We start from the raw sequence: 25,789 nt of genomic DNA on the forward strand, positions 1-25,789 counted from the left end.
TGTATATAAAATAAGTACGGTATTGAATGAAAAATCTTATAATTTACCACCACAGTATATAGATCAGATTGTTATTTATTTATTTTTAATTTTTTGTTTATTATTTTTAAAAAATTTAATAGGCTTTTTGAATTATAAAGGTTTGGTGAATTTCGAAAGATTTAATATAAAGATTTAATTATGTTATTGTTTAAAATATTTTTTTTTATCCTCCAGCGAGGAAGGCTTATTAATTATTATAATATTGAAAAATTTACCAAGATATTTTTGAATTTGGATTTTTAAAATTACGTCCACCAAACCTGGTTTAATCAATAAACTGCATTGTGCTAGCCTTTTTTTATTTTTCTTGCTTCACATAAAATCATTGTTACATTTTTTATTTTTTCAATATTAATTTATATATATTTAATTTTTAAAAAATTGTCTTTTAAAAATTCAAGTTACTATTATTTTTTTTTTTTTTCTTTTCATATGATTCCCTGCTTGTTTTTTTTTATATTTTTAATTTAAAAAAAAACAAAAAATTCACTAAAAAAAGTAACTAATAATTGTTTTGATAAAAATCATATTTAAATAATTTATTTCTTTAAGACAATATATTTAAAAAAAAAAAGAATCAAATTTGATTTACATTATTTTACTTTTTCTTTCTTGCTTAGATATTTTTCTGTATTTTTTATTTTTCAATTCAATTATTTTTGGACAATTTTTGACGGTTTAAACAATATAATTTTACATGATTTATATCATAATGAAAAATTAAACAATTATTTGATCATTTAAAAAAAAGAAAACAAAAAAAATTGAACTAATTATTTTTAATAAAACTGCTTTTTTTAAAAAAAAAAAAAAATTTTCTTTTCGCAATTTGAAATTTAATTTTTTATATATAAAAACTTTTAATTGAGTGCAGTTTTTTTTTTTAAATATAATTGAAAAATACTATATAAAAATAATAAAAGTTTTTCCGTGCAAAGATTAACATCGGATTAATTTCCTCTTAATTTTCTTTTTTTTTAATTTTTTTTTTAGTTATTATTTTTTATAATTATTATTATTATTTTATTATTATTATTATTAATTCAATTCTACCACCTTGAAATACATTTATTCATCAGCGTAACTTTGTTCGAGATGTTACTTTTTTCCTGAACCACCCTGAAAAAAAATATATAAAATTAATTAAAAAATGATAAAAACAATTTTAGTTAAAAATATTTTTGTACAATTTTTAAATATACATAAACATGTGCATAAAATATTTTCATTCATTTTTTGCAATTTAAAAGATAATGACATTCACATTTATATGATATATACAAACACAACAATGATAAAAATTTATTACAATAAAACATTTATGATGATGATAATGAAATAAGTAGAATTGTGATAATTAAATTATCAGCTTAAAAAAAATAAATGAAATAAAATGAAAAGACAATAATTTCATGCATTATAAAGTTAAAAATATCATTAAATAAATTGTTATAAATTATTTTAATTGTTTAATAAATAATAATCAAATTAAGTGACGACGTGATGACGTTGTATCCTTAAACCCAGTGTTTGTTTTTTTTTTTTTTCTATTTTTTTCCAATATCCACATATTTTTTTTATCATTTATCAGTTATTAATTTATAAATCTATTAATTATTAATATTCCAAAACCTTAATTAAAATTATTTGTTATTCTATGACCTTGTTACACTAAATTTCACGGATTAATTTTACTACCGAATCTCGGTTAAGCAACAGAAAAAATATACAACAATTTGCCATGTATTAATTAATTAATTTAATAATTTTTTTTTTTTTAATTTCTACGACGTTTTTATGTACAATGATAACAGTTTAAGCGGATGATGACAAAAACAACTCTCGTTTTTTTTTTTTTTTTTTTTAATATAGAAATTTAATTGTTTTCTTGATTTTTTTTTCTTTTAATTTTATTAATTAATTTTTAAATTATTTGATTATTGATTAATGTAAAAAAAAAAAATACAGTGAATTATAAAAAACATTTAACAATAATTATCGATAAATTAACAATGAAAAAATTATTTGTTAATATTATTTAAAAAAAAACAACAGTTTAAATATTATAAAAAAAAAAAACGAGAGTAACTTGAAAATAAAGCACGACTATCGTGAATTGCAATGAGTGCTTAAAAAAAATAGTAAACAAAAAAAAAAATTACCGAAAATGAATAAACAAATAAATAATTGTTTTTTTTTTTTGTTTATAATAATAATAATTACAAATGATTATTAATAGTAAAAAAGATATTAAAAAAAATATACAAAATATTTCGAGTGATTTATTTGCTTTTTTTTTTTTTCATGTATTAACAATAGCGTCACTCTAAAATTTATTTTTAAACACGACGACATGATAATTTTAAAAAACATCGTATTTTTTAAAAATCATTTTAAATCATACCTGTAAATCTGCGCCGCTTTGACGTGGCTTTCTTAGTGGACTGCCGGAACAATCAAAAGATAATTGTTATAGTTTTATATTTTTTGTTAATTAATTAATGTTTTTGTAACTACGTCATGTTGTTAAAACCGTTTGCTAAAATTATTAATACTAAAATTTTTTTATCTTAAATACGATTAAAATTAATTTCATTAATCAAGGTCGTAAATATCTGATGTATTTTCATATTCTTGGGTAAATCAAACACTGGGTACAATAGGCACCCAACTCACCACGTTTTTTGTCATATTATTTGTTAAAAAAAATACAAAATAAATAATAACAATTTATAACAGTCATGATAAAATAACTACAAGTTTCTCTCTTTTTTTTCTCTTCTACAAATGTAGAAAAAATATGAATATTCCCTTATCATGCTGTATGACTGTTTGATGAAAAAACTACCACAAAAAACCCAACGAAATTTCATAGAATATTTATTAATCTATGAAGTATAGAGTATTTTATAATAATTCCCTTGGATAATTGAAAAAAAAAGTATCGAAATTACGTAGAGAATAGTAACAATCAGAGGGGAAAAAAAGGTTTTTAAATTTCGACAAAATAATCAATATATTTTTGATATTTATATGAAAAATAAAATGATAGATTCAAGAGAGTAAAACAAACGAAAGAAAAACAATTACCAATAACCAAATAAGTCAACTAAATAGGTTACTGTGCACAAAAAAAAACACTTAAATTCCGGAATTTTGTACCAAAAAAAAAATATATTTATTAATTTTTTTTTGTGGTAATTTTGTTTTTTTTTCCTTTTATTGCTTTACCTTCCTCTTTTTCTTGTTTTTTTTAATTTGTTGTCTGCCATTCAAGGTATCACTATCAGCCGTATGACAATTATTTGATTTTAATTCAATGTCAATATCTTGGTGTAATACGTTGCTCTCAATAATTGTATTATTATCAGCATTCAGGGTTTTTTCTACATCAGGTATCAATGATATTGACGATCTCGTTTGCTGTGTGTTATTTAGATTATATTATGGTAATTAGCTAGGGTTTATATTATTATTTTTATAATTAATATTGTTAATGGCAAAAAAAAAATAAAAAAAAAATAAATAATACTAATTAGTATTATTTCTATTTTTAGTTTGTCAATCAAAACTTTGGTAAATTATTTTTATTGATTTTTAGAAATTAATATTGTTATATAACTGTGCAAGCACTTGTTATTTGATTATTTATTTTTAAATACATACCTCAGAATTTTGGGAGTCTGATGATGGTGGACCATTTGCTGTTAACTGTTCAGTGTTATTACTAGCACCAGGAAATTCAGCCTTAAAAAATTAAACAAATAATTATTAAAAACAATTATATTATTTATTTATTTTTTATATTAACTACCTTTAATCGTTGGATTTCATTTTGAAGTCTTGTTACTGATTTATTTTGTTGATCCAATAAATGTTCATTTTTTTTTAAATCTTCTTCAACTTTTGTTAATTCCAATTTTGTTGTTGCAGTATAATTACGTTCTGTTTGTAATTCTTGTATTAATCTTTGTTTTTCTTCATTAAATTTTTCTATAATTGATAAATTTTTTGAATCATCATTAACACGATTATCTTCTTTAAATTGATTTGTTTTTTGTAATGCTTCTTGTTCAGCAAGACGTGATTCTAAATTGCCAATTTTTTCTTGTAATTGTTCAGTTGCTTTAGATTTACTTTGAAGTTCTTTTAGCTCTACTCTCAAATTAACAATATCATTTTCTTTTTGTCGCAATTCAGATTGCCATCTTGACTCAGCAGATTCAACATGACTCTGAAGATTATTTAACATTCCCTCGGTATCAGCAATAATTTCTTTGTAATGAGTAACAAGATTTTGTAATTTTTTATTTTGTTTAATTGTATCATCATTTTGATTATTATCAGTTAAGATATTATTAACATGTTCCTCAAATGTTTTTAACCATCTATCATATGCTTTTTCTTTAATTTCGATATCAGGGAATATTCTTTGTAGTAATGATTTTGTTGTTTCTTGTTCAGCAATTCTTATTTTATCTAATGTATCCTGTAAGATTATTAAATAAAGAATTTTTCATTAATTATCATTCTAATTAATTTATCATAATATAATTAATAAAGTATATTAAAAAGTAATTTAAAAAGATATTCTTTTTTTGTTCATTTCGATATAATTTATAGTTTTTTTTAATTAAAAACGATGATACAGTGATGAAAGGATGTTAAACTTACATCAATGTATTTTCCAGAATTTGTTTTACCACGCGACTCAGCCACGGAAAGTGCTTCCATAACTTTCCAGTTCTTAGTACGTAATTCCTGTGATAATTTACGAGATTAAAAAAAAAAAAATAAAAAAATAATTTATGTGTTTTTTGTTTGAAATGAAAATTGAAAAGTGATGGAAGCAATAATGTGTGTCAAATAAAAAAAAAAAAAAAAAAAGAAACGTCGAGTATAAAATAAAGAAAAAAAAAAAATTAGAATAATGATTGAAAAAAAAAATTGAATGATTAAACTTACATTATTTTTTGTTCTTTGAAGTTCAAGATCTTCTTGTAATCTTGTGATGATATTAACTTGATTTTTAACATCATTTTGTAGTGCTTCAATTTGTTGATTGAGCTTATTAAAATCAGCATCTTTTTTTGTTAGCTCAACTTTAAATGCATCAAGTTGTTTATCTTTTTGTATTATTAAATTATTTTGTTCCAATTGTGTTATATTATTTTGTTCAATTTTTTTATCAACACCATTTTCTGAATGTTTATTTTTGATTTTTAATTTATCATTTTCATCACGTACTTGTTTAAGTTCTTTTTGTAATTCACTTATTTTACCAATTTGTTGACAAAATCTTTCATTATCTTCTTGTAATTTAATCATTTTAAGATGTATATCATCAGTTATTTTATTGCCATTTTGTTGTTGTTCTAATTCAGCTTTAACAATTTTTAATTCACCACTAACTTCATTTGCTGTTTTAATATATTCATTTGCATTATTTAGCTCAGCTTCAACTTGTGATAATTTATTTTTAAAAAAATTTAATTCTTCTTGTAATTTAATATATTCAATTTTATCATTTTTAATATCATCTTGATATTTTGTAAAATCAATTTTAACATTTTTTAATTCATCATTATTATCATTTAATAATTTTTCTAATTTTTTAATTTCATTTTGTGAATTATTAAAATCATTTAATATTTTTTTATAATCATCATCTTTATTTTTAATAATTACTTTTAAATTTTTAGCTTCATTAACTTCACCAATTAATCTTATTATTTCATTTTTTAATTTTGTTGTATCAGTTGAATTTGTTTTAGCAATTTTTAATTCTGATTGTAATGTATTTAATTGTTTTTGTAATTCTTGTTCATGACGATGTGATTCATTTAATCTATGTTCAAGTTCAGCATTAGCACGATGTGATTCTTCAATTTGACATGACATATCAGCAATACGATTTGATGATTCTTTATATACTTGTAATTCTTTATCACGTATAACAATTTGTTCTTGTAATGATAATACCTGTTGACGTAATCTTTCAATTTCATTGTTATTAATTTCACATTGTTGTGCATATTGTAATTTAATACCATTTTCATTTTCACGTAATTGTGAATATTGCATTTCCATATGTTTACGTTGTGATATTATTTCTTGTTGTAAATTACTTTGTGTTTGTCCTTGTTCTTCTTGCATTTTATGTATTATTGCAGCATCTTCATTAACTTTTGATTGTAATTGTTCAATTTGACGTGAAAAACCTTGTTTTTCAGCAGCATGAGTTTCAAGTATATGTTGCATACGTGTATGAAGTGTTTGTGCTTCAGTTATTTTATTATTTAATGCATCTTCAAGATTTTTAATATGATTTGTTAAACGTGATTTTTCAGAATTTAATTCACCACGTAATTCTTTTAATTTATTTTGATAACTTATACTTGTTTCATGTTCTTCAGATAATGCTTTATCTTTTTCAGCAAGTTGTTTTTTTAATTTTATAACTGGATCAGCACGTCCTTCAGTCCATTCAGAATGTTCAACTGGATTATCAAGTTGTTTATTTAATAATTGATCAATCAATATTTGTATTTCTGAACGACTTAATTCAGCTTTTTGAACAAGTGGCATCAACAATGATACATTAACACCATCTTTATCACCACCTAAACACACACGAAAAAAACAATAACAAAAAATTAATTTTATGCATATAATATTCATGAGATTTCTATGAGAAAAAAAAAATATCTATATTTACCAATTTGTGCAAGAATATCATTTTTCTTTTTATTTTTTTTTGATTCTTTATTTAAAGATGAACTTTGTTGAGCAGAAATATCTTTTTGTATTTCTTTAACAGCAGTTTCCTTGGCAATTTGTAATGCTGGAATAATAGCATTAACTAAATCTTTTTTATCATCTTTATTGTTGTCATCTTTTTTCTTTAATGAATCTTTTGATGTATTTTTTTTCGATTTTGTTGGTGTTTCTTTTGGTGTTTTATTAACTGGTGAATCAGACGATTGAGATGATGATGATTGAGGCAAATTATCACCCTATTTAAAATACAAAAATTATTTTTAATTAATATTATCATTATTATTATTGTCATTATTATTATTATTGGTAGATGTGTTATTTAGAAAATTTAGCAGAATAAATTAATTTGTGAATGTTATTTATTAAGCAACCCAGGTGTAAATAAAAACTTACACTATGACTTCTTATTAATTCTACAACATCTTTTGGATGTGTTATTTCAAAATGATTAACATCATCCATAATTTGTGGAACTGAATTAATATCAGCAATAACAAGTGGTGATTCATCTTTGTTGACTAATATTGGCTTGACTTTTTCAGGTTTATTTTTCTTCTTATTTGCCTTGCATACCTCCTGTATACATTCCAACAAAATAAAAAAAAAAAACCCAAAAGATATACCAAATGTTAATAATACCCATTGTGAAATTATTCAAGAAAAATAAATAAATAAATTCAAGGTTAATATTGATAAAAATAAAAAAAAGCAATTAAAATTATTCAAGTATTAAAATCAATTGATAATTAATATTTTTATATACCTCAATAAAAAATTTAATTTTTTTAATCGGTTTATTATTCATTGATAAGAAATTTTTTATATAAAATTTTTTACTCAAGTTAGTAACTTGATATTTTTTTTTGAGGTTATTTAATTTTTTTAATTAGTTTGTTTATTATTTTTTTTTATATAAAAAAAAAAAAGTGTAGAATATAGAAACAATTGTTATTTAATTAAAGAAATTCATATGTTTACAAAATTGTTAAATTTTAAAAGAGAAAAAATGAAAAAAAAAAATAACAAGTTAAGTTTTTAATTACTCATAAAAATAAAATATTTATAAACAATTAAATATGTAACTTAATAGTGATACTTAAATACCAATTTAATACTTAAAATATTGAATGACCCATATGCTTAGCATTTGATATGCCAAACACTTATTATATTTCATCCGTAAAAAAAAAAAATACAAGAATATTTTTAAATATTTTAAATGATTGTTTAATAATAAAATAATAAGCATTTTCTTGTTAATATATTTATAAATTTTTTAAATAATAAAAAAAATAGTAATTTATAATATTACCTGAGGAGGAAGATCCGATGACAAAATCTGAGGCGTTTCCTCAAATTGTACATGCTCTGATTTATCATCTTTTTCATCCTTATCTTCTTTCTTTTCTTTAACTTTTTTCCCAGTTTTATTTTTATATTTTTTTTCTTTACCTTTATCCTTTTTACCTGTATATTAATTAATTAATTAATAAAAAAAAAATTCATAATTAAATAAATTAAATTGCTGATATGTGATGCTGTATTTTAATGAATTATTTTTGATATTTACCAAGAAGTAAATCATCAGGAAGTTTACGTTGTTCAGCAATAGCTTCTTCGTAGGATTTTTCCTTCATACCAAACATTGATACAAAAAGAATCACAGCTGCCGAAAGACAAACCACACCAACACAAATTAATCCCGTTTGAAGATCCATGATGATAAAAACAATTTATCTAGAAAATTAAACAATAAAAAAATATGAAAACTTAAGCCTTTTTTTTTTTTCTAAAATTAATAATGAAACACAGTAGACTGCAATTTGTGACTGGAATAGAAATTATTCTACAAATACGCATCAACTTGAGCCTCGGTGAGAAAAGAAAAAAAAAAATACCCAAAAGAAACTAATTAACTGAAAATGTCTAAAAATATATCAAACAAAAGATCCAGATAAATTTTCAATTGTCGTACCAGATGTCGAATATAATGATCAATATAATTAAATTAAAAAAAAAAAATTTAAACAATTAAAAATACATTTAAAAATAAAACAAATTCCACCGGTGAAATATTTAACAGGTTGATATTTGAAGCAGCAGAAAAAAAAAAAGATCAATTTTATATCGGAGCACAAATTTTTTTTTTTTTTCCTTCTAATCAAGCCGGCAAAACTATTACTCAAAATAATAATAATAATAATAATAACACAATTTATAAACTAATTAACAACTCACATGTTTAATTATCTGAAAATAATATTAAACAAATAAAATTGTTTATTAAAACAATTGTTAAAAGATGTTATTTAATTTTTTTTTTTTTCGTTAATCTCGACAGTTGGCGTTTGTCGGTGTGTAATTATTTTTTTTTTTTGCTCCAACGCACGGGTCCACTGTCCACGTAACGTGAAACACACAACGGTACAAAAAAAAAATTTTTCCAACAAAACTCAGAGGAACGCCAAGGAATTGAAAATGATTATCTTTTTTGACGCAAAAGTCAACTCTCTCTCACAGTAAGTAAGACAAAGACAGATGTATACATTAAAGAGTAGAGAGAGAGAAAATTTATTTAAAAAAAAAAAAAAAAAATTATACACAAATTTTGTAACTGTGTGGGTATGAAAGAAGGTATTATATATGGCGGATGTTTAACAATACAAAATGTGTATATATGTATTTGTTAACCACGCCTATTTAAATAAAATTGTTGACATTTGATTGGTTGTTAAGCATCGATGCCACGTATACACGCACAAGAAAGAGACAGAAAAATAAACTTGCGGTTTTTTAAAAAATTAACTCGTTTTTTTTTTTTAACGTTTTAATTTAAATGGCAATGAAAATATTGACTCAACATGTGCTTACACTAATATCAATATAATTAATAATAAAATAATCAAAGTTTAATTTGTTTTTTTTTTTTTAATGGAAAAAAATAATCTGGAATTGGACTGAACCATGGTTACCAATGTTACAGAATGAAAAATTAACTCTTTTTTTTTTTTTTGTTAATAATTAAATAAATAATTAATAATAATTAATTAATTTAAGATGGGATTAATTTATTTATGACAGATTTTTGGTTGAATTTTTTGGCTTTGATTTAATCGAAATTATTTATTTATTGTTGGCTAGAATGGACCGGTAATATCAGTGAATAATAATAATAATAAAATAGACATTCCATGATGTTTTTTTGATGACGTGGATGACGTTTAAGCCACATGTTCCAGAATTGCGTAATAAAATAAATTATAAAAATTTAAAAATTTTATTTTCTTGTATTTATCTTTTGATAAATAACTTGGTTAAATTAAAAAAAAAATAAATAAATGTATAAATTTAAATAACAATATACATTATAATTTTATTTAAATATTTATTTTTCAGAAATAGTAAATAAACACCTGTAAATAGTAAAAAGCTATCTCATGAGAAAATAGGAAAAAAAAAAAAAAAGTAGAACATTAAAATGTCATGAGAGAAAAAAATACAAAATATGATTATAACTTTCCAAGATCAATAAGAAGAATAGCTAAAGCACATTATTTATAAATAATTAATTTTAAAAAAGCAGCAAAGTTAACTGTAATTTGGCCCAAGGATAGTTCAAGCTTATAGATAACATAATTCTATGAAAAAAATATATATTGTCTTGTAATATTAAATAAATAAAAATGAATATCAAATCAAAAGAAAAAATATTGATAAGATCAAGGCCAAATTATTGACCAATAATATCCTGGTGAAAGGGTATGTACTTATCAACATACTGGTTAAAAAATAAATTAAATAAATATTTGTTATAGTATGTTGGTTGGAAAGATAACAAGAGGGGGATTAACAACAAGATATTAAACTAACCAGACGAGTTTTTTTTTAAATCAGAAAATTGTGAAAGTTACTTTGTGAATAACTAACAATACGTTTGCTCCAACGACAGAAGAAATTAATTTTAATTATCAAAAAGAAATTTAATCAATAATCAATAGAAAAAAATAAAATAAATCATGAATGTTGAAGTACTTCAAGCACAACTTGATAAATATAATCAAGGACATTTGTTAAAATTTTGGAATGAATTAAATGAAGAAGAAAAAAAGAAATTAACTGATGATCTTATAAATTTAGATCTTGTTGAGACAAATAATTATTATAAACGTGCAATTGAATTATCAAATATAAATGATAAAATTTTAGATGATCGTATTAAGCCAGTTGATGATGATTCAATTGAATCAGTTAAAACTTGTGATGATAATTTATTAAAAAAATATGAAGATATTGGATTATTGGAAATTTCAAATGGACATGTTGGTGTATTATTGATGGCTGGTGGACAAGGTACACGTCTTGGTGTAACATATCCAAAAGGAATGTATGATGTTGGTTTACCATCACACAAAACATTATTTCAACTTCAAGCTGAAAGAATTAAAAGACTGTGTACACTTGCTGAAAATAAATATGGTAAATGTGGTGATATTGTTTGGTGAGTTTTCTACAACATATGGTACATGTTATTTATTATATATTTATTAATAATTCATTAATTTATTACAGGTATATATTGACAAGTGAAGCAACTTATCAAATGACAAATGATTTTTTGAAAAATCATAATTACTTTGGTCTTAAGGAAAATAATGTCAAGACATTTAAACAAGCAATGATACCATGTTATGATTTTGATGGTAAAATATTACTTGATGAAAAATTTAAAGTATCAAGAGCACCTGATGGTAATGGTGGACTTTATCGTGCTCTTGTTGTATCTGGTATTTTAGATGACATGATTAAACGTGGTATTAAAAGTGTACATGCACATTCAGTTGATAATATATTAATTAAAGTTGCTGATCCAATTTTCATTGGTTATTGTTTGAGTAAAAATGCTGATTGTGGAGTTAAAGTTGTTGAAAAATTTGAACCAACTGAAGCTGTTGGTGTTGTTTCACAAGTAAATATATATATATTTTTTTTTTTTTTAAAGACTTGATAATGATTATTTTAATGATAATTATATTTATAGGTTGATGGAGTTTATCGAGTTGTTGAATACAGTGAGATAAGTAAAAAAACATCAGAATTAAAACGTCCAGATGGAAGTTTATTATTAAATGCTGGTAATATTTGTAATCATTATTTTACTGTATCATTTCTTCATGATGTTGCTATTAATCATGAAAAAGAATTAGATCTTCATATTGCTAAAAAAAAAATTCCATATGTTGATGATAATGGAATACGTCAAATTCCAAAAATACCAAATGGTATTAAAGTTGAAAAATTTGTATTTGATGTATTTAAATATTCTAAAAAATTTGTTGCTTGGAATGTACCAAGAAATGAAGAATTTAGTCCATTAAAAAATTCTGATAGTGCTGGACAAGATTGTCCATCAACAGCTAAATCAGATGTTATTGAACTTCATAAACGTTGGCTTATAAATGCTGGTGTTAAAATTATTAAGGGTGATGTTGAAATATCACCATTAAGATCATATTCTGGTGAAAATTTAACAAACATTCCAAGTATCATACAAGGACCTAAAGTATTAGATTAAATTTACAAAATTTTATTTTATTTTTTTTTTTAAATTTTTAAACAATATACAAAAAATCAATTTTTTTATTTTAGTAATCATTGGTGGAGGTAATTGTAAATATTTTATAGAATTGTAGAAAAAAAACATTAATTATTTTTATCAACATCACATTTTAAATATTTATTTATTTCTGTGATTATTTGTTTTAACAAATTTTGACACATCTTTTAAATAATAAATTAATTAAAAATTTATATTGAAGAAAATTTTTTATGAAAATGTTATATATATATTTACTTAGCTAAATATTGTTGTATTTTTTAAATAAAAAAATATATATAGAAATCTTAGTTGGTAATATTTATTGACAAATTGAAATGCTACATAGAAAATTTCGAAAATTTAGATAATAATTAATATGGACAATTGAAAGTTGGACGTCATCATTAAGGAATGTGTCCACTGATCAAGTTTATCATGAAAACCTACCAGAAAACAACTAAATTTCTCTAAATTATTACTATAAAACCTAGTTGCTTCTAGTATTAAATAGACTTGAGTTGAAAGTAGTGTATACTCTACTTAATATTTTTATTTATATGGCTTTTGATTGGCCTAACTTTGATACATCATTACGACGTCATTTGGTCCAGCCACCCACCCACCCCCTTCAACTCTAACACATGCACATCACAAAGACTTTTCTTTGGATTGTGTTGGATATACTGCTTTAGAAAACAAAAGGAAAAAAGGAAAAAAAAATTTATCACACACACAAGTCACAACAGTATTTTCATCTTAAATACAACACATACTGTCAAACTGGTAAACAATTATCAGTGAAATACCGAGAAATATCTTGTTTGCCTTAACATGATTCTAAAAATGTCCTCGAAATAATATTATTCATCACTGGTACAACTATAATGCACAAATATGCACACTTTCAATTTCATTATCATTCAACAAACACACTTGTAAACATTTGTTTCACATAGTTAGTTAAATGAAAGTGCGTAGTAGTTTTCATCGATTTAGTAAGTGTTTAACACAGTTCAACAATACAATTTAATAATATTACTCATAAATTAAAAGCTGAAATAATATATTACTCATTTATTTAAATTATTTAAATGATTAATTTGATGAACAACGGACAATCAACAATGGTAAAATAATTTTAAATTAAATTAATATGTATACATTATAAAAAATTCATAAACAATTTAAAATAAATAATAATATAGTAAAACAAAGAGACAGTGACAATAGATTTATCAAGTGATTGGATATATATTTAAGTTTTTTGTGTTCACCACGTGTAATTATTTTTTGACAACGACAAAGACGACGACGACGACGAAAACGACGAAGACGATGTTCATCATTGACCCTTCACAATATCACTCACAATACAATAATATAATTAAATAACAATCCAGTGTATTTGTATATTATCTTAATTGTAACAAAAAAAAATTTACATCTAGATGAAGTAATAATAGAAGAGGAGGTCACTACTTCAATCAGCAAAAAAAAAAAACCGACGCCCTAACATCGTTCGTCCGTACTCAGCCTCAGTGTAAGCTAGTCGGTCGACCCGTGTGTTGACGTCGAAATTATATCATTTATAAAATAAATAAAATCATCAATTGATTATCACTGATAATTACAACATATAAAAGAAAAAAAAAAAACCACAAGTCGGGCAACGGTCGATGAGCCGGCAACATTTATAATTGTTTGCCGGCGACATACCTTATCAAGATTGATTAAAAAATATCAACTTGGTATTTTTTTATTATTTTTTTTCTCTATGTTTTATATTTATTATAATATATATTATAATATAAATCTACTATATGCACATGAGTAAGCAATGCATAAAATAATCAGATAAATGAAAAGAAAATTTCATTTAAAAAAACAGTACAATTTTCGTTTGATGGATCATCATTTATAAACATAATTAAATAATATATATTTTTTTTTGTTTTAATATTTGTGAGATACCAATTGGTATGTGGTAAAAATATCTCAGTATTATAGTAAGTTTATTTGACAAAGAAAATAAAAATAAACAAAGATAATAAAAATTAATTTAAACAATAAAAAGAAATAAAATTAATTCTAATGGATTACTCGTGCAACGACAACAACACAAATATGGAAAATTTATATAAACTTGTGACGGATGAAATGTTTATACCTTGGTATACATTTATTAATTATTTTGAATATCAACCATGGATATTTTCAATGCTTGGAAGTGCAATTGTTGGTCTTTCTGGAGTATTTCCACTTTTGATAATACCAATTGATGAAGGAGCTGATCTTAAAAATGGAGGTAATAACACACAATTATTATTTATAATCAACTATTTGCTTTTAATTAATTATTATTTATCCTTCTTTTTTTTTACAGGTAATTAATGTTTATTTATTTATTTAATCATATAAATATTTTATAAAACAAAAATATCTATGAAAAGTTTTCATTAATTTTTGTTGTTCTTTTTGTTTTACAAATACTACGGATATTAAATTTGATAAATAATAGTAATTTAGTATAATAAATAAACATTTAGATGAAAATAAAAAATCATTCATTTGACCGGAATATTTAGTAAAAGACAATCTAAATAATCAGTCACGTTGCGATATCGTATCGATATTAAAATACATTGTTATCATAAACGTGAAGAATCATCGCATTTTTTTTCTGCAATTTTTATCATTAATATTGTCAATAACGACCTGAAATTATTATTTTTATTTCAATTAACTAATCTCATTGAATAATACAACAAAAAAAAAAAGTAAATAAATAACTAAACAAGTTTAATTGCAAAAAAAAAGAAAACAGAATAATTAATTTCTTACTAAATTTCGATTATTTCTTTTGTTAACATGGATTGTCTATTATTTACTATTTTTTTCTATTGTTTTAAATTTTATAATGATGTTTTAATTATTATTCTAAACACTATTGTTTTTCAAGTATTGCAATGAATATTTATTTATAAATTTTAATATTAAACAATGTTTTACGTTGTTGTTTAAAAAATTGGGTATTATATTATTTATTTATTTTTATAATTTGATAGTTGCAATTATTTAATATATATATTCCTTTGTTAAATTTAATAATAAAACGCAGTTTGATATGTATATCAATAATATATTTGATTACACTAAATATTTCTTCATTGTCATTTTAAAAAAAAAAATTAACACAATCTATTTTTGATTGTTTTGTATAGATATGTGAATATGTTTGTTTATTATTTTTATTTCTAACATTATTATTATTTATTAATATCAAACGGTTGACTCTAATTAATTAAACTAAAATTTAAATTTTCAATTTTTTTGATTGAAATAATAGAGACGGCTTTTATTTTTTTATTACAACAAAGAATAAAATTTGAAGTTTTTAATATTCATATTAAATTACTCGGTTATTTATTTATCAATTAACATTTTTTTTATATTTTATACCGGAATATTGCAACACCCACTTGACTTTAATCTTCACTGCACTAGTTTGTTATTCTTGATAATAATTTATACTTGGTAATCATGTGGTAAAATAGTGACACACTGTTACACTCATCATCGAAAACAAAGAATATTTAATTTTTAATAAACACACAATTATTTTTTTAATTTAAATAATATATTTGATTTTTTTTTTTACAGCTGGAGCTGCAACGTTAAAGTTGCTTTTGAGTTTTGCAGTTGGTGGTTTATTGGGTGATGTTTTTTTGCATCTATTACCCGAGGCTTGGTCAAACAAATCATTAAATACAAGTGAGTAATTTTAATGAGCAAATTATAAAATAAATTTTCCGTAATTATTTAAAATTATTTTTGAGTTATCAGAGTTGATTACAAATGTTCAAAGCTCGATGAAAGAGAAAAAAAAAATTGAAAAATAAAAATAACCATTTGATAAACAAATTTTATAATTCACAAAATATCAGCAATTAAAAATTATTTTTATAAAATTAATTTACTCTTTTTTTTTATTATTAAAACAATTGTTGTTTATAAAAATTAGACTTTTTAATTTTACATAATAATAAAAGCGATAAATTGTTTTTGCTAATATTTTTCTTTTTATAATTTTAGCAACAACAAAAGGTCATCCATCAATAGTTTGTGGTCTTTGGGTATTAGCTGGTTTTTTAGTATTTATTATTGCTGAAAAAATATTTATCGGTGAAACAATTAATCATGAAGATACCAGTGATGATGCTGACGATGAAGATACATCTGAAATTGATGAAAATATTGAAAATAAAACAAATAATAATGAAAATAATAATAATAAAACAGCAAATGGTATTAAAAAAATTAATAAAATAGACTATAATATTATTGATTCAATATTATTAAATAAAAATAATAATTTTGATAATATTAAATTGACAAATGTTAAATCAAATAATGGAATAACATTAAATGGATATTACAATGGTTTATCTGTTGTTAAAAATGATAAAAAAATAATTAAAAAACCAAAAAAAAAACATATTATTGGTTATTTAAATTTATTGGCAAATTGTATTGATAATTTTACACATGGTCTTGCTGTTGGTGGTTCATTTCTTGTGTCATTTAGACTTGGTACATTGACAACATTTGCAATATTAATTCATGAAATACCACATGAAGTTGGTGATTTTGCAATATTATTAAAAAGTGGTTTTAATAGATGGGATGCTGCTAAAGCACAACTTATGACTGCAACTGGTGGTATATTTGGAGCACTTGTTGCTGTATTATGTTCTGGCAATGGAGTTGGTAAGTTTTTAAATTTATTTTTATAATTAATAGCTGCTTGTTTCAATAACTATCTCAATTTATTTCAATTTATTAAAAGATGTTTTTGTAGGCTTAAATATCAGCTTTTAAAATATTATTTTAGATTTTAAAAATTTCCATTTATTTCCATGTTATAATTTTTTCTATTGAGAAAAAAAAAACAAGAAAAAATTTCGAGGTCATTATTGGAGTGAATAGCTATTAATTTCATGTTAAATATTGAAAAAATATATTAATTTTTAATTAGTTAAACAACAAGTAAAAAAATAAAAATATAATGATTAATTTTCAGAGTCTCGAACAAGTTGGATATTACCATTTACAGCTGGTAGTTTTTTGCACATTGGACTAGTAACTGTTCTTCCAGAATTGCTTAAAGAATCTGATCCAAAAGAATCAATAAAACAATTGGCTTCACTATTAAGTGGCATTATAATAATGGCACTATTAACAATACTCTGTGATTAAAAATATCACCCAGTTTAAAAAAAAATAATTCATCCTTTGAATTCCATTAAAAAAATTATGTTAAAAAAAAAAAAACGAATGTTTAAATAACAATTCGTTAATTATTTTCTTATAGAACATTTTTCTAAGCTTATTATTCTATTTCTCTTTCTATAGTCTATTATGTTAATGTATAAAACACAATGAGAGTAAATTAATTTTTTTTGCACATAATCATTCAAGTCAATTGGCACTCCATTAATAGCTGGCTAAATCTGGTGCATTGACAATTCAATTAATTACATAAAATCTTAATTGAAAGTTTATTAAAAAAAAAATTAATTAATTGACAAGAAAAAAATTTGTGTGAGTGCCTTGAAACGACTTTTGTATAATTATATAAATATCAATTCAAAATGAATAAAAACCAATTAATAATTAGATAAAAAAAAAAAAACAATGTTAAAAAAATAATAAACAATTATCAGGAGCAATAATTAATTTACGTCGATCGTGGCTCTTATTGGTGTGATGAAAAATTGATGAGACTGAAATGCTGAAGAGTTTACATAGAATTTAATTAAGAAAAAAATTGTTTTTTCTTTATTTTTTTTTTTTTTTTCCATTTAAATTTATTTCTGTAAATAAAATTAAAATTATTAAAAAGAAAAATAAATAAATAGACGTAAGCAATTGCTATGTATTAAAAAAAAAAAACAAATTAATAAATAAAAATTATTTTATTTTATTGAATTTTTATGGATATTTGTTATAAAAAAAATGAAAATATTTTTCTTTTTTTTTTGTTTGTATAAATAAATATATTTTATTTTGTATTTAAAAAAAAAAAATATCTGTTTTAACAGTATAATATTTATAATTCATCATGAGAGTCATTAAAAATTGATGCTTGTAATTGAATTATTCGATTTTTAAAATCATCAGTGTCATCAGATTGTTGATTATATTTTTCATTAAATAAATTTGATATATTTTTAATAACATTAATAAGTAAATTATTATTTTGATAATTGACTTTACAAATTGAACTTAGATTTATCATATTATCAAAAATTATTTCAATAAATTCTTGATTATTTTGGTTTATTGAATTTATTGATACATCATTATCAAATTTATTTAACAATAATGTTAATAAATGATTACAATAATTACTAGATAGTAAATATTTTTCGAATTCTGTATCATCATATTGTTGAATTATTTCTTTGGAATTTCTATCATTTTCAGTATGTTTAATTGTTTCTCTTTCAACAGCAAGATCACTGACTAATTTCATAACTCTTGATTGAATTAATTGTTCATCATTTTGTAGAATTTTACTAAACACTTCAATACCATTATTTTCAATTAAAATCTTTTGTGCTTTTATACATTGACGTACAAGAGCACCAAGTGCAAACATACATTTTGATTTAACATCAGTTTTATCAGAATTAACTAATAAATTTAATAACTTTTCAACTAAATTATCATCAAGAGCTTTTAATTGTACCTTTTCATTTGATTGTACTGCTGTACCAAGTACTTTTAATGCTTCAATTTTAATATCATCATTATTAAGGTTTAAACAAATTGATATTTTTGGTATTCTAAAAAAGAAAATGACATCTTAAATTAGAAATTTGTTAGATTTAATTAATTGTTAGCCAGTAAATAATTACCCATTTTTTTTGGCAAATATTTGTGCATTGTCGATTTGATGAAGTAGATATTCCAATTCATTGAAGAGATGTAGAACAAAATCAACATCTGAAGCTGTTAAATTACCAGTTTTCAATGATTCATCATAAATATCTAATTCTTGAAATATTTTCGTTAAAATTTCTGTATCTGTTGTCATGTTTAATGATTTTTTATCAACTTTTTTTGGATTTATATGTTGATATTTATTATCCTAAACAATATAAACAAATAAAATGAATTATAAAGATTTAAGTAAGTATGATTAGATATTAAATGAAATATAATTACAGAAGATTCATCAGCTTCAAACATCATGTTTCTTAATTTTCTTTTTAGTTCATTTATAGGAGTATCATCACCATCACTTATTGCTGCCTCTGGATGAAGTACTAAATCTGATTTTTCATTTTTGATAACACTATTATTATCGTCATCCATTAATTTCGCCTCGGTTATTCCAGTTTGAAAATTATGTCTAACATGTAAACCTTTTGGTATTGGTTGCCCTTTATTAACTACTTTCCACTCATTTGTTGCTATGAAAATACTATTGTTAGTTTTACAATTGATTATTGTGAAATAATCAATTATAAATAACAGACTAACTATAATTTTTAATATAAACAACTTCATGATAATTATTTGGTTTTATTTGATTGACATGTGAAATATTTTCTTTGATAAGGACAATGATATCCGGGTGAATAATTATTGTGATTTTCTATAAACATGCTGGAATATGAAAATTGTAAATTAAACTTTGACAATTTGACATATGTCCACGTTTACAATTCGTGGTTAAAAGATATTTGATTGCGCATAGCTCAGTGTCATGCGCGGTATACATGTAAAAAATACATGGTGAACATACAACAAGCGAAGAGGTATATTTAATGTGATTTAATGTTTCAAAATACTTACCTCTTTCCTTTATAATTTCTTAACAATTCATATTTTTCTTTTGAAAAAGATTAAATTCTTAACATGAAAACATAATCATAACAGAGGTATTTTGTATTTTCAACGACTTACCTTCTTTTCTTTATAATTTCTTGATAATTTATATTTTTCTTTTAATAAAAATTAAATTCTCAACAGGAAAACATAATAATGATAAAAGAAGTATTTTGTGCTTTCAACAACTTACCTCCTTTTCTTTATAATTCCCTTATAGTTTGAATTTTTCTCTAGAAAAAAATTAAATTCTTAACAGAGAAACATAATAATAAAAGAGGTATTTTGTATTTTCAACGAATTACCTCTTTTCTCTTATAATTCCCTTATTTTATTCATTTATTTTTGAAATTTCATTATAAAAAATTAAAGATTCTTAACAGGGAAATATAATAGGCAAGGAGGTATTTTGTATTTTTTTCGACTTGTCTCCTATTTCTCATAATTCTCTACTTTGGTTTATTTATTTGTGAAATTTCATTGAAAAAATTGAGGATTTTCAGCCGGGAAATAAAATAGGCAAGGAGGCACTTTATATTTTATTTGATTTACCTCTTTTATCTTAAAATTCCGTAATTTTATCCATTTATTTTCGAAATTTTATTAAAAAATTTAAAGATTCTTAACAGGGAAATAGAATAGGCAAGGAGGTATTTTGTATTTTCTTTGACTTACCCCTTTTCGTTTATAATTCCCTAATTTAACTTATTTATTTTTTAAATTTTCATTGAAAAATTGAAGATTCTTAACAGAGAAATAGAATAGGCAAGGAGGTATTTTGTATTTTTTATGACTTATCTCTTTTCTCTTATAATTCCCTAATTGTATTTATTTATTTTCAAAATATCTTTAAAAAAATTGAAGGTTTTAATAGGGAAATAGAACAGGCAAAGAGGTATTTTGTATTTTTAACGACTTACTTCTTTTTCTTTATATAAACCCTGGTGAAAATATTTCTCCGCGATTTCTCCGCAATTACTCCGAATTTCTCCCAAATTGACCCATGCGGAGAAATAAGTAGAGAAAGGTATCAAAAATTTTTACGAATTTTCTCCGAATCGACTTAGGTGGAGAAAAGTACGGAAATATTTCTCGGCAATAAAAATACGCGAGGAAACGTGTGGAAAAAAAATTGTACCGCAGAGAAATTCTTCCGATATCAACGACGAGGGGAAATTTTTTCAGTTATTTTCCCTCATTCATCAATTTGATGAAACGATCACGGGAACCGCGGAGAAATTTTTTGATGAATTTTCTCCGAATCGATTTGGGCGGAGAAACGTTCGAAATATTTTTCCGCGATAAGAGTACGCGGAGAAACGTGAAAATAAAAAAAATTATCACAGAGAAATTCTTCCGAAATCAACGACGAGGAGAAATTTTTTCCACTATTTTCCCACATTCATCAATTTGATGAAACGATCACGGAGTTTTGTAGACCAAGTACCTCAGGTATATCAACTTTTTAAAATGCAGCTTCGAATTTTCATTTTTTCTAAAAAATGAACATCCTCATGCTTTGCGTTATGTGACAATTGATAATTAGTCATTCTTTTTCAAATAATTGAAAATTGAAAAGTTGGAAAAAATTGAATAAAATGGAGAAAAGTTGGAGAAAGGGTGAGAGCCGTCCGCTATTTCTCCTACCGTGTGAAAAAAAATTTTACTGCAGAGAAATTTTTTCTTAAAATCAACGAAGAGGAGAAATTTTTCTTTCTTGCTTCCGAATCAACTTGCAGGAACATTCGGAAATATTTCTCCGCGAAAAAAAACACACGCGGAGAAACATGTGAAAAAAATAATTTTACCGCGGGGAAATTCTTCCGAAATCAACGACGAGGAGAAAATTTTTCCACTCATTTCTCCGCATGGGTCAATTTGGGAGAAATTCTGAGTAATCGCGGAGAAATTCGGAGTAACCGCGGAGAAATTCGGAAAAATTCGGAGAAATATTTTCACCAGGGGATGATGATGATTATTATTATTATTATAATAAGACTTTATAGAACAATTTTAAAACAATTAGAAAAGGAAGAAAATGATGGAGTTGATAATTTTATTGACACCATGTTATTGGATGATAATGTCTTAAAACTTGGTCAAATAAATGATGTTAAAATTCAACATATATGGAACAGTTTAAATTCACCATTGCCACCTGTTAAAAGTTCTCTACTTATTGCACCAATTAAAGCAATAACTTATATTAATGAAAAAATTGATTCATGTGACAACACGACCCACACACACGCAGAGATTAAATGTTACTAATATCAAATTTTTTTTTTATAATAATTAGTTGTTTTAATGTTTATTAAATGAAGCTTATACTATTGATAATGATGTGTGTAATATCTAGTACATATAGACAGCTCGTGTTACATTGTCTCCATTTTGTTATCTCTTTTTGACGTATAAAAAAAAAAAAAAAAAAATTAGCAAAAGAAAACCAAAGAATGATCGTACACCAAAGAAAAAATTAAAAACTGAGCAAGCTGGTGGCAGTAGAAATATTTATAGTTTTAGAGCTGGACGATATGGTCATTTAGCTGTTGCTGATCTTCAAAGATCACCATCACCACCAAATTCACCACCAAGACGACAGTTAAGATCATCAGCAGCATCAGCAGCATCATCATCATCATCATTAAAAGCAATAAAAAAGTCTTTATTTAAAAAAAAACCAAAATCAGTTAAAAACAATAAATTAATAACTGATTTTTTTGCTTCAACAACAACAACACCAACAACCATAACATTAGAAGCATTGAAAGCAGCAGTAAATGCAGCTGCTACAAGAACACAAATACCAACAACAACAACAACAGCAACAACAACAACGATATGTATTTAATATCATGAGAAAGGATTGTACAAAAGCTAAACATCCTGATCGTTTAAAAGAATTACATCAAGAATGGTGTTCTTTTATTAAAGAAAATAAACTTAATATTGAAACTAAATTTGACACCAAAGGTTTATTTCGTTTAACTGATGACGCTATCCAAGTGTTTAAAACATGTTTTAAAACAAATATAACGTATCATGGTTATAAAAGAATATTTAAACATGTCAAGAAAACACTGAATATATCACCAACGCAGACATATAATATTTTACATGATTTATTCAATAAAAACATTAAACCTGCAAAAATACCAATATTCAAAGAATTTAATGACCTTGATTTTACAGAAATGAAAAATGATAAATATTGGTTTAAATTTTTACCATTTTTCAGAAGTTTACAAAGAACAACATTGGATTTTGCAGTTGTTCCTATTCATAAATTTGGTTGGTTACATATACGTTACAGTACATCGGCTCTTAAAGAATTTGTAAAAGACCTGGATCCAAAAATTTATAAAGAAACTATAAATTGTAATAGTGCTGAATTATGGGAAAAAATTTTCAACATCAAACAACATACATCATTGGGAAAAAATTTTTATGAAACATTAACTACAAATGGTGTAGAAGTTTCAATTATTCGTCTAAAACTTAAAACACCAGTATCAACATTAATATCAAAAAATGAAATTAATATTGATAAAGTAATAAATGATGATGATGTTGTTAAATTACCCAAAATTCAAATATTAAGTAAACATAAATTGGATGATATTAAAAAACAAAAACCTAAAGGATATGCCTCATTTGATCCTGGATTTAGATGTTCACTAGCTGGTATATTTTTTAATAATTCGGAAGATTTGAATGATAAAGATAAACAACGAAAATATATTTTTTAAAACATTCTACTTATTTGTATGAAACTGGTTTTTATAGAAGTGAAAAAATTTGAAAAAAATTAACCAGAGATGCAGATAAAAAAATAATCTGATTACGAAAAAATATTAAAATTTCGTTTATTATCTTATGATGCTATGCAACCAGTTTAAAATTAACAAAAATCAGGTGGCAACGAAAACTACAAAATCGAAGAGCACTTGATCGACTTGTCAATTTTATAACAACTGGACAAGGTCCAAAAAGTCGTTTAAAAAAACCAATTAAAGTTGATAAGAAAAAGGAAAAAAATTAAAAAAATAATAATAATAATAATAAGAATAAGAATAATACTAAAGTTGATAAGGGTAACAAGTCAAAAAATCAGTTAAATAAAGAAAAAAAACTCGATAGGCAACGAGAAAAAGCCAAAGAAAATCGAGATAAATTGACAGAACGACAAAAAAAAAGAAGGCAAAATCAGAGAAAAAGAACTGATCAAGAAAAAATCAAAGAAAATTGAAAGAAATAAATTAAATGATGAAAAAAAATTGATATTTGAAAAAAAACAAAAAAAATATCAAAATAATAAAGCAAAAAAACGTGCTTTATATGAACGTAGCCAAAACCCCAATAATCTCACAATGCGTAACACCTGTTGATGGGATTTGATGAAATGAGCGAAGTGACGGATGGTGATTTGACGAAAACGTAATTCACGAGCACCGGATATAAAATGATTGGAAAAATATGAATAAATATAAAAGTATAATGGAATAACAAACAGCTAGAGCACCGACTAAGTAATGTATTTTAATATCAAAAAGAGATTAAATTAACAGTAGAAAATTTGATTGATATGATTCATTTTACGATTAAGCTGTCGACCTCAGACCATTCAAATTCGGTGGCTAAATTGGTGTTGATGAATATTTTTGTCACTAAATCGACAGGCTTTCGACTTTAAAATCAAGAAAGTCAACTAATTTGTATTTTTGTAATTTAAATTGTTTAAACATAGTGAACTTTATTAACAATGAATTAATTTTTCTAAAAAAATTAATAAAAATATAAAAAAAAACTTGTAAAATTAAAAAAAATTTTAAATATTTATAATTTTAAATTAGTATTAAAAAAATGAAATATGAAAAATAATACTCGACAGAAAATTATGCATTTAAAGAAACAATGCCAAAATAATTTTTCAATTTTGAATCCACATATGCCGGTTGACTCTGATTCGACACCGTTTCGATCGCGTTTCGACAGCATTTCGACCGCCTTTCGACAGACTTTCGACACCGGGTAAGAGGATCACCCTAATTTGCTCATTTTTATTGTTTTAAATTGTTTAAACATTATAATGGACTTTATTAACAATAGATTAGTATTTTCTATAAAAATTAATAAAAAATATAAAAACTTGTAAAATTTGAAAAAAATTTACTTTTGTTTATAATTTTAAATTATCATTAATAAATTGCATGTAAAAAACAATATAAATTTGGAAATAATTATGCATTTAAAGGTAAACATTGAAAAAATTAATTTTATATCAGAATGCGTCGATCAGACTCGACATCGTTTGATCGAGAATTTCGAGATTTTCGACCACTTTCGACAGGCTTTCGACACCGAATTGAAGGTGCCTAATTTGCTCATTTTTGTTGAAATTGTTTAAACATTATAATGGACTTTATTAACAATAGATTAGTATTTTTCTATAAAAAAATTAATAAAAAATAT

General features: G+C 23.5%; 4 protein-coding genes across 14 annotated transcripts; 2 read left to right on the top strand and 2 right to left on the bottom strand.

Annotated features, from left to right (window-relative positions):
* Nucleotides 1–452: 452 nt before the first annotated feature.
* On the bottom strand, nt 453–9,379 carry LOC122854823 (kinectin). 10 transcript variants are annotated; one of them, XM_044155811.1, is made up of 11 exons: nt 9,061–9,379; nt 8,393–8,559; nt 8,135–8,289; nt 7,216–7,398; nt 6,761–7,058; nt 5,008–6,665; nt 4,717–4,803; nt 3,857–4,531; nt 3,709–3,789; nt 3,274–3,465; nt 883–1,161 (listed from the first exon to the last, which is right to left on the bottom strand). In XM_044155811.1, the coding sequence occupies exons 2-11, from the start codon at nt 8,538–8,540 to the stop codon at nt 1,141–1,143; spliced, it is 3,498 nt and encodes a 1,165-aa protein (XP_044011746.1). In that variant the 5' UTR covers nt 8,541–8,559; nt 9,061–9,379; the 3' UTR covers nt 883–1,140. The 10 variants fall into 10 exon arrangements, with proteins under 10 accessions (XP_044011751.1, XP_044011755.1, XP_044011746.1 ...); XM_044155812.1 differs by lacking the exon at nt 9,061–9,379 and adding an exon at nt 8,798–8,816; XM_044155816.1 differs by lacking the exon at nt 3,274–3,465 and having other exon boundaries at nt 453–1,161; nt 9,061–9,376.
* A 474-nt stretch (nt 9,380–9,853) lies between these two features.
* Nucleotides 9,854–12,475, top strand: LOC122854825 (UDP-N-acetylhexosamine pyrophosphorylase). Of its 2 annotated transcripts, none has more exons than XM_044155822.1 (4): nt 9,854–10,067; nt 10,219–11,320; nt 11,392–11,788; nt 11,861–12,475. In XM_044155822.1, exons 2-4 carry the CDS (start codon nt 10,839–10,841, stop codon nt 12,392–12,394), a joined length of 1,413 nt encoding a protein of 470 aa, XP_044011757.1. In that variant the 5' UTR covers nt 9,854–10,067; nt 10,219–10,838; the 3' UTR covers nt 12,395–12,475. The 2 variants fall into 2 exon arrangements, with proteins under 2 accessions (XP_044011757.1, XP_044011758.1); XM_044155823.1 differs by lacking the exon at nt 9,854–10,067 and having other exon boundaries at nt 10,242–10,581; nt 10,638–11,320.
* A 325-nt stretch (nt 12,476–12,800) lies between these two features.
* LOC122854826 (zinc transporter ZIP13 homolog) lies at nt 12,801–17,943 on the top strand. The gene is made up of 5 exons (XM_044155824.1): nt 12,801–13,545; nt 13,867–14,723; nt 16,079–16,189; nt 16,511–17,185; nt 17,499–17,943. The coding sequence occupies exons 2-5, from the start codon at nt 14,510–14,512 to the stop codon at nt 17,672–17,674; spliced, it is 1,176 nt and encodes a 391-aa protein (XP_044011759.1). The 5' UTR covers nt 12,801–13,545; nt 13,867–14,509; the 3' UTR covers nt 17,675–17,943.
* Nucleotides 17,944–18,442: 499 nt separating this feature from the next.
* On the bottom strand, nt 18,443–20,145 carry LOC122854827 (nucleotide exchange factor Sil1). Its single transcript, XM_044155825.1, has 3 exons — nt 19,649–20,145; nt 19,339–19,571; nt 18,443–19,266 (listed from the first exon to the last, which is right to left on the bottom strand). The coding sequence occupies exons 1-3, from the start codon at nt 19,991–19,993 to the stop codon at nt 18,528–18,530; spliced, it is 1,317 nt and encodes a 438-aa protein (XP_044011760.1). The 5' UTR covers nt 19,994–20,145; the 3' UTR covers nt 18,443–18,527.
* Nucleotides 20,146–25,789: the final 5,644 nt, after the last annotated feature.

Source organism: Aphidius gifuensis, linkage group LG4, assembly GCF_014905175.1.
Source record: "Aphidius gifuensis isolate YNYX2018 linkage group LG4, ASM1490517v1, whole genome shotgun sequence".
NCBI lineage: Eukaryota > Metazoa > Arthropoda > Insecta > Hymenoptera > Braconidae > Aphidius > Aphidius gifuensis.

Excerpts from the sequence above, each read along its gene's own strand:
- LOC122854827 (XM_044155825.1), bottom strand. The coding sequence starts at position 19,993 with ATGAAGTTGTTTATATTAAAAATTATAGTTAGTCTGTTATTTATAATT. Across the intron at positions 19,572-19,648 it reads TTGAAGCTGATGAATCTTCT|GATAATAAATATCAACATAT; the intron begins GTAATTATATTT and ends TATATTGTTTAG. Across the intron at positions 19,267-19,338 it reads ATATTTGCCAAAAAAAATGG|AATACCAAAAATATCAATTT; the intron begins GTAATTATTTAC and ends TTTCTTTTTTAG.
- LOC122854825 (XM_044155822.1), top strand. The coding sequence starts at position 10,839 with ATGAATGTTGAAGTACTTCAAGCACAACTTGATAAATATAATCAAGGA. Across the intron at positions 11,321-11,391 it reads AAATGTGGTGATATTGTTTG|GTATATATTGACAAGTGAAG; the intron begins GTGAGTTTTCTA and ends AATTTATTACAG. Across the intron at positions 11,789-11,860 it reads CTGTTGGTGTTGTTTCACAA|GTTGATGGAGTTTATCGAGT; the intron begins GTAAATATATAT and ends TTATATTTATAG.
- LOC122854826 (XM_044155824.1), top strand. The coding sequence starts at position 14,510 with ATGGATTACTCGTGCAACGACAACAACACAAATATGGAAAATTTATAT. Across the intron at positions 14,724-16,078 it reads AGCTGATCTTAAAAATGGAG|CTGGAGCTGCAACGTTAAAG; the intron begins GTAATAACACAC and ends TTTTTTTTACAG. Across the intron at positions 16,190-16,510 it reads AAACAAATCATTAAATACAA|CAACAACAAAAGGTCATCCA; the intron begins GTGAGTAATTTT and ends TTATAATTTTAG.
- LOC122854823 (XM_044155811.1), bottom strand. The coding sequence starts at position 8,540 with ATGGATCTTCAAACGGGATTAATTTGTGTTGGTGTGGTTTGTCTTTCG. Across the intron at positions 7,399-8,134 it reads CATCGGATCTTCCTCCTCAG|GAGGTATGCAAGGCAAATAA; the intron begins GTAATATTATAA and ends GAATGTATACAG. Across the intron at positions 7,059-7,215 it reads AATTAATAAGAAGTCATAGT|GGTGATAATTTGCCTCAATC; the intron begins GTAAGTTTTTAT and ends TATTTTAAATAG.